The sequence below is a fragment of the Nicotiana attenuata genome, chromosome 7, assembly GCF_001879085.1.
Source record: "Nicotiana attenuata strain UT chromosome 7, NIATTr2, whole genome shotgun sequence".
In the NCBI taxonomy this organism is placed as follows: Eukaryota; Viridiplantae; Streptophyta; class Magnoliopsida; order Solanales; family Solanaceae; genus Nicotiana; species Nicotiana attenuata.
The window spans coordinates 90,633,473-90,647,938 of NC_031995.1; the positions used below are offsets into that span (position 1 = coordinate 90,633,473).

The 14,466-nt window shown below is 37.9% G+C and overlaps 1 protein-coding gene across 2 annotated transcripts in view; it reads right to left on the reverse strand.

Moving 5' to 3' along the window:
- Positions 10,940-14,466, reverse strand: part of LOC109229459 (PRA1 family protein A1-like) — a 7,644-nt gene continuing 4,117 nt past the window's right edge. The window contains exons 4-8 of one of the 2 annotated variants that reach the window (XM_019394903.1): positions 13,373-13,459; positions 13,210-13,298; positions 13,013-13,084; positions 12,784-12,909; positions 10,940-11,362 (exon numbers count right to left, since the gene is read on the reverse strand). In XM_019394903.1, coding sequence (XP_019250448.1) covers positions 12,806-12,909; positions 13,013-13,084; positions 13,210-13,298; positions 13,373-13,459 — 352 coding nt within the window. In that variant the 3' untranslated portion in view covers positions 10,940-11,362; positions 12,784-12,805. Of the gene's footprint in view, positions 11,369-12,783; positions 12,910-13,012; positions 13,085-13,209; positions 13,299-13,372; positions 13,460-14,466 lie in introns of both variants that reach the window. The other variant, XM_019394902.1, reaches the window with a different exon arrangement.

Below are 14,466 nucleotides of genomic sequence, written 5' to 3' on the forward strand. Positions count from 1 at the left end.
CTTTTTTTTTTTTTTTTTAACATAAATTTTGGGATTGTCTAATTATAAGGAAATAGTACTATCATGTAAATGGAAAGAGAGAGTAACAATCTTTTGCGTTCTCTCCCTTCCCCTCTTACCATTTAAAAGAAAAATAATACTACTCTTTATGAGAATGTCATAAAATGTCATTTTTATATATTTAAGAATAATTTAATTTTATAATTCATATTTTAGTTTTAATGATCTATAGCAAGACAAGTATTTATGGTTTGTTTTAGACCTTAAGTGTCAAAAGTCTTTATATGATTCATTTTATATATATTTAAATACTACTATCACATAAATTGAGACGTAAGAAATACGTACCACTTATCAAATTCAATTACTCCGCCCTCTTCGGACAGGAGCGGATGTAGCGTAATTTCGACGGGCTCAATTGAACTCATTAACTTTTGACGCAATGCATAAATTTACGTGTAAAAAATTATTAAAATTGCAACAAGTGGATACGAACCCATGACTTTAAAAATATAGCAGGTTCAATATTAAAAATCTTAAAGACTAAACCCATAGAGTTTACATTCTGAATCCGCCTCTACCTCCGAATGGCAAGCTAAAAAATGACAACTAATAGATACATATTCTAAAGTTGTAGGTTAGATGGACCCTCATTTATTCTGATTTTTCAAACAGATATCTAATCAGTAATCACAAAACAGAAGACACTGCAATTCACATCACATTCACTCAAAGAATAACTATATATGAAAGACATGAATGATGATAAAAACAACGAAAGTATGTTAACTATGCTTAAACGAATTCAATAAATCATGAAACTAGCACTATACATACCCTTCTAATTTCTTACTCAATCACTAAGCCAAAGCTAATAGCAAATCTAAAGCTAAAAGGAAAAAATATATCACTAATCATACACAGGGATGGAGCTAGAGTATAGGCTACAGATTCAACAGAACTCAATAATTATGGTCTAAACCCTATATTTCTCATAAGAAATTCATTAAATATGTGCAAACTATTAATTTAAAACGTAGTAACATGTAAACTTTAAATTCTGGCTCCGTCTCTGGTCAGACACCGCCACCATCACAAGTGCAACCACCAGTGCTACTGCTTTTGTCATCTTGAAAACGGGGTTTGCTGCTAAGGCAACAACAGAGGAGACCTATCAGTAACATAATAACCCATACTGAAGCTATAGCTTGTACATATTTCATGTAATTTCCCATAATAAATCAATCTTTTTTCAATATTTATTCCCTTTGGAGATCTTAAAATGATGAACGTACGTCCTTGAATCAATTGAAGAGAACCCTCTTGCTAATCCAAAAAAAACAAGGATTTTAGTAGTATGTTTCTTATTTCTTGGAACTATATATGAGACCATATATTAGTAGTTTTTTAGGAAAAATGAGGAAAAGAATGTTGGTTTTTGGAGAGGAATACAAAAAAGGAATATGGGATCTTTTATTTTTGGAAGTTAATTAAGTTGGAAAAAGGGTGAGATAGTTTAGTTGATAGAAATAGTGGTGCACATATGATATGAGTTTGAAAGAAGCCAATACAACATGGACCAGCCTGTATTAATTAAAAATAGCGACTGATCAATTGTAAATCTACGTTATTTCCCCTTATTAATGATTAAATCCCACTTTTTCGGGATCTTTTTTGGCCCATGACATTTTTGAAGTTTGTAATCAATTTTTTTTATGTAAGAATTTTCTCGTGTGCAAATATTACTTGTTGGGAGATGCTCATAAAGTCATAATAATACAAGTTATTTTCTTATATAATTGAAGGCGAGGGAGATTTCGTGAGACTCTGTATTCATGACGTTCTATCATTATCGTGGATCATTTTCTTTGATTCATTATTTGATGTGGATTGCCTCGTAAAATAGCAATAGAATTTTTCAGACATTTGTAATTCGTAGTCCAATTAAATAACATCCTGATTTAAACGTAAGAGTTGCTAAGCGTAAAGTTCAAGAAAAAGAGCTGATTGTATAGTCTTTTCGCTCATCTAAAAGCATTAATTACTGGAGTCTTCTATCACTTCTTTAATGTCGATAATAGGTGAATTTGACTATAATCACACCTTAAATAATCACCTTCTTGTGTAGTTTTAATGCTAAAAGTGATGACAAAATGCTCTCATTAGTGCTTTTCATGATTTGTAGGTGATATATGTATAAGGAAGGCTAAGGAGCAGTTTTGGAGTTAAAAGTGATGAAAAAGAGGCCAACTGTGAAATTTCCCAAGTGAACCAGGAAAAACAGGCCGAGGAATTCAGAGTACTGGATCCACCGCGGTTCCACCGCGACCGCGGCAGAACCGCGGTGGGAAGCAGTTGCAGAAGATGTGAGAATCCGCGAGGGTGTTTGGCCGCGGTTCTACCGCGACCGCGGCAGAACCGCGGCAGGCGTAGAAACTTCAGGGACCAAAGTGTCAATTACGGGATTTTTAGACCTAAAACCTATTTAAAACATTAGACTTCGCCCAAGAGAGGCATGTATTGATTTTTTAGGTTTCTTAGCAAGGAAAACCATTGTGAGAAAATACTCTAAACATCTTTCTTCTTTTCTTTTAATTTTATGATGAATTCAATCTTAGTTTATTTTTCCATAGCCATGAGTAGCTAAATTCCTTGTCTAAGGTTTTGATGGAACCTATTGGGTGATGAACTTCTTGTTTATGTGAATACAAATTGCTAGTTTAATCTCTATTTGTTCAACTTCGTGTTCGTTGTAGTTAATTGACAGGATCCTCAATTAGCTGTGCCTATTTAGTGTGCATAACTTGGAAAAGAGTGCATATTTAGGGTATTGTTGAACAACACCACTCCTAGATTATTAGAGGAATCTATAATTGCGAGTTTAAAGGCGGGATTAGGGATAACGAAGCCTTGGGTGTAATCTAAAGTGAATTGTGCTAAATAAAGTAAGCTAGTGTATCTCGGGAGAGTGCAATAGTAGATTACTGTGATTACTCGGGAGAGATTTGCGGTAAGATTAGCGTTCATGATTGATAGAGATGTGTGGGTAAATTTGTATGAGCATAAACAGAAGGGATTCCATCAATAGGGGAAATCATTGCCTTAGCTTTTTATCATAATTGTTTACAACCTTATTAGTTTAGTTTACAGCCATTTAGTTACTTGCAAGCGTAGTTGTTAAAGAACATTCAACTGAGATTCGAATATTTGGGAAGCTGGTTCTGAAGAATTAGTGGGTCTGAAGATAGTGGTTGATAGGTTAACTCTCTGTGGATTCGACCATAGGCGTAATACTCGGGTTATATTTGCAACGTCCGCAGAGTCCTTTTTATAAGGCATAGTTGGGCGTGATCAAATTTTGGCGCCGTTGCCGGGGAGTTAACGGAATTATCAATTTCCATTGACAGAAATACAAAGATTCTTATTGTAGTCAGTTTTCTCTCTACCAACTTTTTCATTAAAAATTTGACGGTTGTTGATCTGGGTACACAGGTGCATGCCTAGAAATTCTACGAGGACTGGAGAACTACTTGAAGGACTCTCAGACCCCGAGAAGACATTCCGGGCATTGAATCGTGCAAACAAAAGACTTCAACAATCCCAACAAACACACCAACTCGAAATTGACATGGGCGACATAAACGACCCCAACGGAAACGTCAGGAATGAGCAATTGGCACCTCCTGTGCCTGAGGGTGCACTTTATGATTGGGCACAACCCACAACTGACAATTTGGCCACTGCCATTATTGTGCCCGCAATACAAGCTGAATCGTTCCAGATCACAAATAACATGCTACACTTGTTGCAGAACAAGGGACTCTTTTCTAGGACACAAACAGAAGATCCTCAGCAACACTTAAAGAACTTCCTGTCTATATGCAAAACTCAAAGGCAACCGAACGTGACTCCGGAAGCAATCAGGCTATTATTGTTCCCATTCTCGGTGACAGGAGCTACTCAGGTTTGGCTAAACTCGCTTCCCATAAACTCTATAGCAACTTGGGATGAGTTGGTCAAGCAATTTCACAACAAGTTCCATCCGCCCAACAAGACCACTCAACAAATTGATGAGATTGTGAGCTTCAAACAGAAACCAATGGAGACACTACACGAGACATGGGGCAGGTTTAAAGGAATGCTGGTTATGTGTCCCCACCATGGTGTTCCAGAACAGATGTTGGGACAACGGTTTTACATGGGACTGCCGGACAGCTTGAAGAATATAGTTGATGCCTCGGCTGGTGGGGCATTCTTGAGCAAGACTTGGAGAGAAGGTCAGAATTTGCTCGACAAGATGGCGCAGAATTCGGGTTGGACATCTAGGAATGCACCTATCACTCCAGTGGTGCACTCAGTGCCTCTTGATCCTTCTAATACAATGGCTGAGAATATGGCGACTCTCTCGACACAAATGAGCATCCTCACCAAAAAGGTGGAGGAATCAGGGCAGAAGCAACATGTTCATATAGTAGANCTGCGTACGATGAGTCCAGATTCCAATCGGAACTGGCAGAGGATGATTTCAACGCCAAGGCTACCAAACTTTTATCCCTGAAATCCCGATTGATCGGGCAGCCCTCCAAGCCGAAAAAGTGGAGATGTATGAGGATATACGGAGGCGGGAAATGGAGTTCCTATTTGCTGACCCTGCACTAGTTAACAAGATGCTGGTTCGTGAATTTTATGCCAACTGCCCTTTGAATTTGGGTAGGGAGGTGATTGTTCGGGGTATGGTGGTCAGTGCTCAAATTCAAACAATTCGCCGGGTGTTGCGGCTGCCTCCGTTCACCAGTGATGTCGATTATTACCATGACAGGCTCGGGGTGACATGGGAGGTCATGACGGATGTACTTTGCACAGGGGGCGGCCCATTTGGATACGTGACCAAATCACCCTCAACTCTAACTCCTTCACTCACCTGGCCAAGTGTTGGTTGACTGTTATCTGTAGCAGGTTCCTGCCTTCTAGCAATACCACGGACGTGAACTTCAATAGGGCACTGTTGACTTGGTGCTTTGTGACAGGTAAGGATTTTGATGCGGCACAGGTAATTGGAGATGAAATGGTCTTACGAGGCCCGCTACTGACAAAGGGATTCTATTTCCCTTCCTTGGTAACCACATTGTGCTTGATGAGAAACACCCCTACCAACCCTGTTGATGGCAATTTGCCTCCCAAAGCAGCTTTCAAAGCTTCTAGCATCGGAGTGGGCAGGGGCACCCGCACTACAATTGAGATTGAGATGAGGAGGATGATCCGGTCCCTGTTGCACCGTCCAAGAGGTCTGTTGACAGCGCCGGGCCCTCTCGGCGCCCCCATTCTGGAGCAGACCTATCCCGCTCACAGTCCTCCCGGCCTATGCTGCGCTCCTTGGAGAAAGAGGTCGCGGATCTCCGCACCTCGGTGGATGGTCTACATACACGGATGGACGCCATGTCACAGAGGCAGGCTAGATCTGAGAGCCGGTTTATGGCTTGGCTACGCGCATTGGGGAGGGCCTGCCATGTAGACCCCAGCACCGTCTCCAACTCGGATTGAGTCTCAGGGAAGTCTGCTCACCCTTCTGCTCTTTACTTTATTGATATGACATGGGGACATGCCATGATTTTAAGTGTGGGGTGGGAGACTTGCTCTAACTATGTATTGAAATGTATATAGCTGTTGTTGTGTTGTAGCATTAGATGTGGTGTACATATGTGAGTGTGTTATATTAGGAGTAGCTGACTTGGCCCAACGACGGACACTTGTTGACGGGTCTCTTGAGGGTCAAAGTCAGATAAAAAATAAATAAAAAAATAAAATAAAAAAAATTGTAGAGGACTCTTCCTGATGACGGACTATGTGGACAGTACTCTTGAGGGAAGTAGTCCATGTAGAATTTTTTTTTAATTTTATTTTCTTCTTTTAGGTAGTGTAGTACCTCCCCCTTGGTTTTTCTTTTGACCACGGTTCTTTTCCAAGGGTTTTTCTTGAACCGGGTTAGGTAGATTTTTCTTTTATAGTTTTAGGATTAGATGGGTGAAGGTCAGAATGTAACCCCAAATGTGCACACTTGCAAAGAAAACGAACTAAGGGTGTAAGGTCTAAGCTTGTTTGTGGACTCATAATCTATGCCTTAATTTTGCACATCTTGTCTGGCTTGAACACTCGTATGATTGTGTTGATAAACTAATTCGGAATGAGTTACATGCTAAGTGTGTGTGAGTTGTTACTTGCATCCTATGCCTGCATATGATACCTAGAACTTGCCCTGTGTGTTTGCAAAGCGAAATAGAAGTCGTTTGGTTTTAGAAATGATTGAGGCATTTCTTTGTGCAACCCTTTATACTTGAGAATCCACCTGTGCATATTACCATAGTTAACCCCTTTGAGCCTGAAGCCTGTTCTTTGATAACCCTATAATGATCTAAATCGCTGTGTTTGAATAAGCTTAATTGTTTGAACCTTTACCTCCTAGAAGCACTTGAATCACTAAAGAATATACAAAAGTCAAAGTGTGGGGTGGGAGAGAGTTAGTGAAAAAAGGGAATCAAGAATGAAGGTTCTGATTGGTGAACTGGCATTGTATAATAAATCTCTGAAAAAGAAAAAAGAAAAAAAAAAGAAGCCAGTTGTACCTAAAGAAAAGTGGGGGTCACAAGTGAAACAAAATGTGGAGTAATGATTGGGTTGAACATAAAGGTGAAATAAAAGGAAGTGTGTATTAAAAGTGCTTAGGGAGGTTAGTCACTATATCCAAATATATCCTACCCGTCCCTTAGCCTACATTACAACCTATAAAGACCTCTTGATCTTTGACTGGATGGCTCGATTAGTGGAGTATTACACTAGGGGCAAGCTTATGGTGTGTCTGTGTGGCATGTGAATGCTCTTTGCTGAGAGTGAGTGAATTCTTTATATATATGGTTCACTGTTGTTGAATTTTATGTGTGTGGAACTTCTCTCAAATTTTGTTTATGTGAGGGCATGTGACTCAGAAAGAAAAAGTGAGTCTTCACTTCTGTTAGAGTAATTAAAGTTAGCACAAGTGTGTCTTGGCATGAGAGTCTGAATTTAAGATATGATTGTGCACCGCTTAGGCCAACCTTTGATAATAGCAGGTGTGACATAAATTGGGGCAATGCATTGAGCAGTTAGGCCTAAAAGTGTGGTTTAGTTGCTCGAGGACGAGCAAAGATTTAAGTGTGGGGTGTTGATAATAGGTGAATTTGACTGTAATCACACCTTAAATAATCACCTTCTTGTGTAGTTTTAATGCTAAAAGTGATGACAAAATGCTCTCATTAGTGCTTTTCATGATTTGTAGGTGATATATGTATAAGGAAGGCTAAGGAGCAGTTTTGGAGCTAAAAGTGATGAAAAAGAGGCCAACTGTGAAATTTCCCAAGTGAACCAGGCAAAATAGGCCGAAGAATTCAGAGTACTGGATCCACCGCGGTTCCACCGCGACCACGGCGGAACCGCGGTGGGAAGCAGCTGCAGAAGATGTGAGAATCCGCGAGGGTGTTTGGCCGCGGTCCTACCGCGACCGCGGCAGAACCGCGGCAGGCGCAGAAACTTCGGGGACCAAAGTGTCAATCACGGGATTTTTAGACCTAAACCCTATTTAAAACATTAGACTTCGCCCAAGAGAGGCATGTATTGATTTTTTAGGTTTCTTAGCAAGGAAAACCATTGTGAGAAAATACTCTAAACATCTTTCTTCTTTTCTTTTGATTTTATGATGAATTCAATCTTAGTTTATTTTCCCATAGCCATGAGTAGCTAAATTCTTTGTCTAAGGCTTTGATGGAACCTATTGGGTGATGAACTTCTTGTTTATGTGAATACAAATTGCTAGTTTAATCTCTATTTGTTCAACTTCGTGTTCGTTGTAGTTAATTGACAGGATCCTCAATTAGCTGTGCCTATTTAGTGTGCATAACTTGGAAAAGAGTGCATATTTAGGGTATTGTTGAACAACACCACTCCTAGATTATTAGAGGAATCTATAATTGCGGGTTTAAAGGCGGGATTAGGGATAACGAAGCCTTGGGTGTAATCTAAAGTGAATTGTGCTAAATAAAGTAAGCTAGTGTATCTCGGGAGAGTGCAATAGTAGATTACTGTGATTACTCGGGAGAGATTTGCGGTAAGATTAGCGTTCATGATTGATAGAGATGTGTGGGTAAATTTGTATGAGCATAAACAGAAGGGATTCCATCAATAGGGGAAATCATTGCCTTAGCTTTTTCTCATAATTGTTTACAACCTTATTGATTTAGTTACAGCCATTTAGTTACTTGCAAGCGTAGTTGTTAAAGAACATTCAACTGAGATTTGAATATTTGGGAAGCTGGTTCTGAAGAATTAGTGGGTCTGAAGATAGTGGTTGATAGGTTAACTCTCTGTGGATTCGACCCTGGGCGTAATACCCGGGTTATATTTGCAACGTCCGCAGAGTCCTTTTTATAAGGCATAGTTGGGCGTGATCAAATGTATACTTACATTTCATTTGGTATGGTAATAAGAGTTTAAGAAATTATTGCGCATATATATATAAAGGTTATTGGGATATTGATATGGAATTTAATTAATTGTGATTGATTTATGATAAATGGTATTTTCCGATCTTTCTACCTTCACACTTTGCATTAGTGAACAATGGAATACAGAATGGATCCTCAATGATATTCATTAAACAATGATATTCAATTTTGTACATTTCATAATAAATTTCCCACATGGTCAGTAACTGAGCATGCTAGTTAGGTTATACATGTAATTTATTACACTACTACGAATTCTACCTTTTTCCACTGGCTGACGGCCAATCACTGACAAGCAATTTCTTTGCATAGGTACATATGGGATGTGTGTGTGTGTGTTGATTTACTGTAAGATTTCCCACATGGTCAGCAAGCATGCTAGGTTGATTACATGTAATGTAACACTTTGGTGCAAATAATTGGATAGTAATAACATAGTGACGAAAAGCTAGAGAGCATCTTCGTTTTGCATGGTTAGCCAGCCAAAATGCATGGCCACTTTTCATTTCAAAGTTCACTTTAGGGAGTGACTTCTCAACACGTGGTATACACTTACTAGGGAGGAATATTTCAACTTTTTTTTTTTTTTGGTTTTAAAGGTTACTCTATATTATAATCAAGAAGTTATTACAAAAAGAGTCCAAGCTAAAACTAAGTGCACTATTGTGCTTAGCTATACTATGACTATTGATATTACTACTACTAGGGGGGCCGGGGTATGAGTAGGGTCCGTTTGGGACAGTGCTTCAACCTGTACTTTACTACTACTTTCCCTCGCCTAAATATTCCTCTTATAATTTATTTTTTATTTTGTACATCACAGTGCATTGGAAATCTGAAAAAGAAAAAACAGACGAACTGTCTTAAATTTCTCAATGTCGAGCTGATTTAGGTCCAGTGCCGGCTCCAATGTTAGTAAGGCATGTGCCTTAGACCTTCAAATTTGGGGGCTCCATTTTTTAAAAATAATAGGTTCATATGTATTAAAAAATAATATTAGTACTTTTACCATAAAAGAAAAAAAATATTTTAGATATATAAATAAAGTAATAATTTGACTTGCTTAAAAATAGGCAAATGAATAAGTTTTCCGGGTTTCAATTTTCCACTTCTTACTCCATTAAATTTTTTATTCTTTCATCCCTAATTTGTCCAAGTCAATCTTTCTTTTTTCCAATCTCTTTATAATTCAGAAACCCCTACACATTTTCTATCTTTCTCTTTGATATTTTCACTCACCTTCTTTCTCCAAGATTTCATTATTCACCTTCTTTCTCCAAAATTTCATTAGTTCAAGTGTTCAACAATACTTTTAAGCTTCCAATAGTTCTATACTTCTAATAGCCCGTTTGGCCAAGTTACAAAAATCAACTTATTTTGAAAAATGCTTTTTTTCAAAAGTGCTTTTCTCAAAAGTACTTTTGGTGAGAAGCAGTTTGTGTTTGGCTAATTAGTTTGAAAAGCACTTCTGAGCAGCAATTAGTGTTTGGCCAAGCTTTAAAAAACTGTTTCTAAGTGTATTTTTCTCAAAAGTGCTTCTCAAAAAAGTGCTTTTGGAGAGAAGCTACTTTTTTCTGCTTCTCCAAAACTACTTCGGCTTCTCCTCAAAAGTACTTTTTTTTCTTCCAAAAGCTTGGCCAAACACCTCAATTTTTGGCCAAAAGCACTTTTGGCCAAAAAGAATTCTCTATAAAATCTTGTCTAAGATCAACAATATCTCAAGAAAAAATTAAATGAATTGGCTATATTATCAATTGAAAAGGAACTAGAATAGAAAATCAATTGTAAAAAAAATTATTATCAACTTTATATCTCAAAAAGTTGGAAGCATATACTTCAAATAAAAATATTTCTTATAACTTTCTTTCAAAATTTAGGCCTCTTATTAAGCTTCGGCTTTAGGCCCCACATATGCTTGAGCCACCCATGTTTAGGTCAATGTTTCTAACTATCTATATTTGAGAAATAAACTGGAATAGGCCATGCGCTTGAATATCCAGGCAGCTGGTTCCAGATTTATAACAGTTCCAAAACTCCTAGATGTTTTTAAAACTTTTCCAAGTACACGGGTAGCTTCTTGCAGCTGCTGCAACACGAAGAGATAATCAATGTCCTAAATTAGCTAAAGTTGGCCATTCACATTATAGAATTTTTTTTCCAGCGATTATCGCCAGGATACTCCTTTTTTATTGGTATTTCGAAACCGACTTGCTCGCGCAATTGGCATAGAAGTTTGCAAGTTAAAGACAACGAAACCGTAAAAAAGGAGAGCAGCCCCAGTCCCTGAGAGAATCTCCTTTCAAGTTCACAGAATAACAAGTAATCTCACAAAACATGTGTCCTCCACAGTTTGAATACAGGCAGGCAGCTGTCGACAACAAGATCATAAATGATCTATGCACAAAAGAAACATTGTTAACCCACTAGGCGATTTGAAAAAGTTCCTTCTGGAAAAAAGACATCCCTGGGAATATAAATAGTAGATCGGGCGAAATCTTTAAGGCAGAACTCACTAGAAGCTTTACTGCAGCTTTGAATAGTAAGAGTAACAAGGAGTTTCTCAAAGGCATTAAGAATGAACTCCTAATACAGACCTCAACTTTCTAGGGAATTCCTACTATGCACCTAAATTCAGTAGTCATTTCAAACGTACATGAATCGTAGAAATCAGTACCATAAAAGTAAGAATCAAGGAAATTTACAACCCGTGGCTGATCTGAAGATATTGCAGATTGATACTTGAGAGCTCAGCTGCCGGGTCAAAGAAAACTATATATTGCATCAGCACACCATATTAAAGCTCAGCACATGACAGCAAATTTGCAGAACTGCTGCTCCTATACAAATAGGAAAGAGAGAGTTACAACAAGTCCTACGCAATAGTCATCATAAAAGAGAACAACAACAAACCCAATGTAATCCCACAAGTAGGGTCTAGGGAGGGTAGAATGTACGAAGACCTTTCAACAAAAAGACAATTCAACAAAAACTTAGTTGAATCCGGGAGTTATTAAACTTTGATGCTTCTAAGTTTAGACGATAACTATGACTTAATAACAGTTTTTAAAGCTAAACTGCATATAGATTGCTGGTAAAATCACAGAACAAGAGAGGCCAATCTAGGAGCTAGTCATTTTCATGCTTCTACGCTTCTGACGTAAATGTGATTTACTAACGGTTTTTCAAAGCTAAACTGCACAAGATTGCTTGGTAAAGAATGATAGAAGCCTGAAACTATCCAATGACCTATAGAATTCTCACCAAGAAAAGGGGCAAAAAGAAAAAAGCAAAAGATGCTGAAGGCTATATTAATTAAGCTTTGGAGGAATTGAGGTTATATTTAGAACACGTATGATAATGTTTCCACAATTAAAGAGGAACTCTGAACAAAGGTCCAGGAAACAAAAAAATTCCAGCTTGAAGTGACAACAGATAGCGTAACCATAAAGTCAAAATGAAGCCAATAAATAATATATTAGAGCAGACCAATAAGATGCAATAAAAGTTCATCAGTCTGCATAAAATAATACAGTAACTCATCATGCTTTGAAAATTATTAAGTGAAATTTTTATTTCGTTCAAATCTTATGTAATTAAGAACAACCATGAAAGCATCTTGTACTTTGTTTTCTTCAGCTCCAAGAATCTCTTGGACAAGCTTCTCTCCAAAATATTTTTATTATTTTTGCCAGAGACAAGCTTAGTGTGTAGTTTCTCGCCATAATTTTCATTTGAATATTTTCTTCGTACTACAAGTTCAAACCCCAAGAGCAGTCTCATAAAACTAGTACCACTTTCCTCAAAGTGCACTTTCTACTGCCTGCGGATCCAGTCTTCTCTTAGGTTTAAATGATCCTTGCCTTTATTAATGCTCCAGTTGAGTCAATCGCAACCTCAATGTTTGAGAAGTCCTGAGGCAGGTTTCACAACTTAACTTCTTTGATTCTTTTCCAAACAAGGATATGCAAGTGCACGAGGAAAGTGAACAGAGAGGCCTAGCATTTCCTCAGCAGAAGTAATGAGTGATTAGACAACGGCAAAACAAATATTGTTCTTTATTTTTAGCGAAGGGAAATACAGAGTTAATAGCTACATTGAAGAAAAGAAAATTGTACTAGCAAGTAAAAGGAAAATTATTTCAAGCATGAATAGATCATGTTAACTTACAGACACTAGGCAATAAAACAAACAGTGGACACGACCATAAAGAGAATGAATAAACAAAATGGCAGATCTCAGGAAAGTAACTGACACGAAATGGGATTCTGCTGAAGCTACAGCTCACTATAGTTGCGCCAAACAGCTCGAAATTCCTCGCGAAATGTGTTGAGGCGGGCCTTCAAATTAGGTGTCCTAAAGCTTGCATGAAGAAGGGTGGCTGCAGAGGGAGAGAGAGAGAGAGAAGACAGATAGAAGTCATTACTCATGCTGAAACATAGGATTTGGAATAACACAATTCACAACAAGAAGAGAATACTTACAAAGAAGTCCTATAGCCAATGCCCATAAGACAGTCAAGAGGCCACAGGAAACAAACCAAAGGGTGAAACTCGCTGCAAAATGTAGAAAAGGGAGAAAACACCATTTCATCTCAAAACTATTGAAGTTTCAATAGGAAAGATAAAGCACAGAGGGGAAGAAACAGTGACGCGATAGAAGAGCCTAAAGCTTCCAATACCTAGAGAGAATGCCAAGACAAACACCCAACGAGGCCTTCCACAAATGTAAATTGCTCGTTTAGCAGATGGACGTCCTCGAATAACTGGCCTGAAAATGGTCAATATTTCAGCATCAGTAGTGCACCTGTTTTGCTTTTAAACCTCAAATTTATGCAGACTCACGTGAGTGGAGGCCTCATTTTTGCAGCTAAATGAGGAGAAAACTGCCTGACAGTTCTTGTCACCTTTTCACTAAAAGTACCTGCGAAACTGTTGGAAAAATCATTAGCAACATGAAAAAGATGCAGCAACACGATGTAAATAAACTGTCAAAAATAAGATTGCCGGTGATTTGTGTTTCACATGCTTTTCAGTGCTAACAGATAATCTGCAGTCAATGTAAAGAAGACAGCTTGATGGAGAAAACAGTTATTCCTTAAAGCATCAACCAATTACCAGAAAGTTTATCAACCGTACATTAAGGTTCATTTGTTTTGGTTGAGGCTTAAAGGCAACCTAGGGAAAACTTATCAACCAGGAAGAGAAAAAGGAAACTACTTTCCTATAGAGCATCCAAGTTAAAGCAGAGATTATGATTAATCATTTTTCTGTCTTTGAAGGCCAGATTGCTCAAGGGTAAGTGAGATGTTAGTTCCTTATCCATCATTTCTGCATCTGGAGTACTCTATTTTCTTGTAGGACACACAATATAAAGAGTATCCCCTCATTTGAATTTTAGAGCTCAATAAGTCCCCAGGAAATAACTCTATACTAAAAACGTTATTCTCAACCCTTCAAGATCGGAGAAACATTCAAGAAGGGTGTTGAGAGCCCAAAGTATTAACTTTAAAATGCATCAGGTTCAAACTAATTTTTTACTTTTTTTTTGGATAAGTTAGTTCAAGTCAATTTTCGCATATATGACCAGAAATATAACAAAAAGAGGTATGACATCCCATGTTCTCTTTCGCATGAGCAAAAAGAGGTATGACTTCTTTTTTTTAAAAGTAAACTGCAAAAAGAGGTATGACTTCTAAACTGCATATTCTCTTAAGCACCATAGGTGTTGAAGGAACTTGGGCGGGCCAAGGACTTCTTTTTTCCCAGAGAAAGACTTATTATAGAACCTGTTAACCTAATCATGGAAAGGGAAAATGGGAGTCCAAGCAAGCCTTCTACAACCACAGCGTAGACAAATATTACAGTTTTCACCTTTTTCTCTTTATGAGTAACCTCGACATATTCCTTTAACCAAAAAAAAAAAAAAAAAAAAAAGG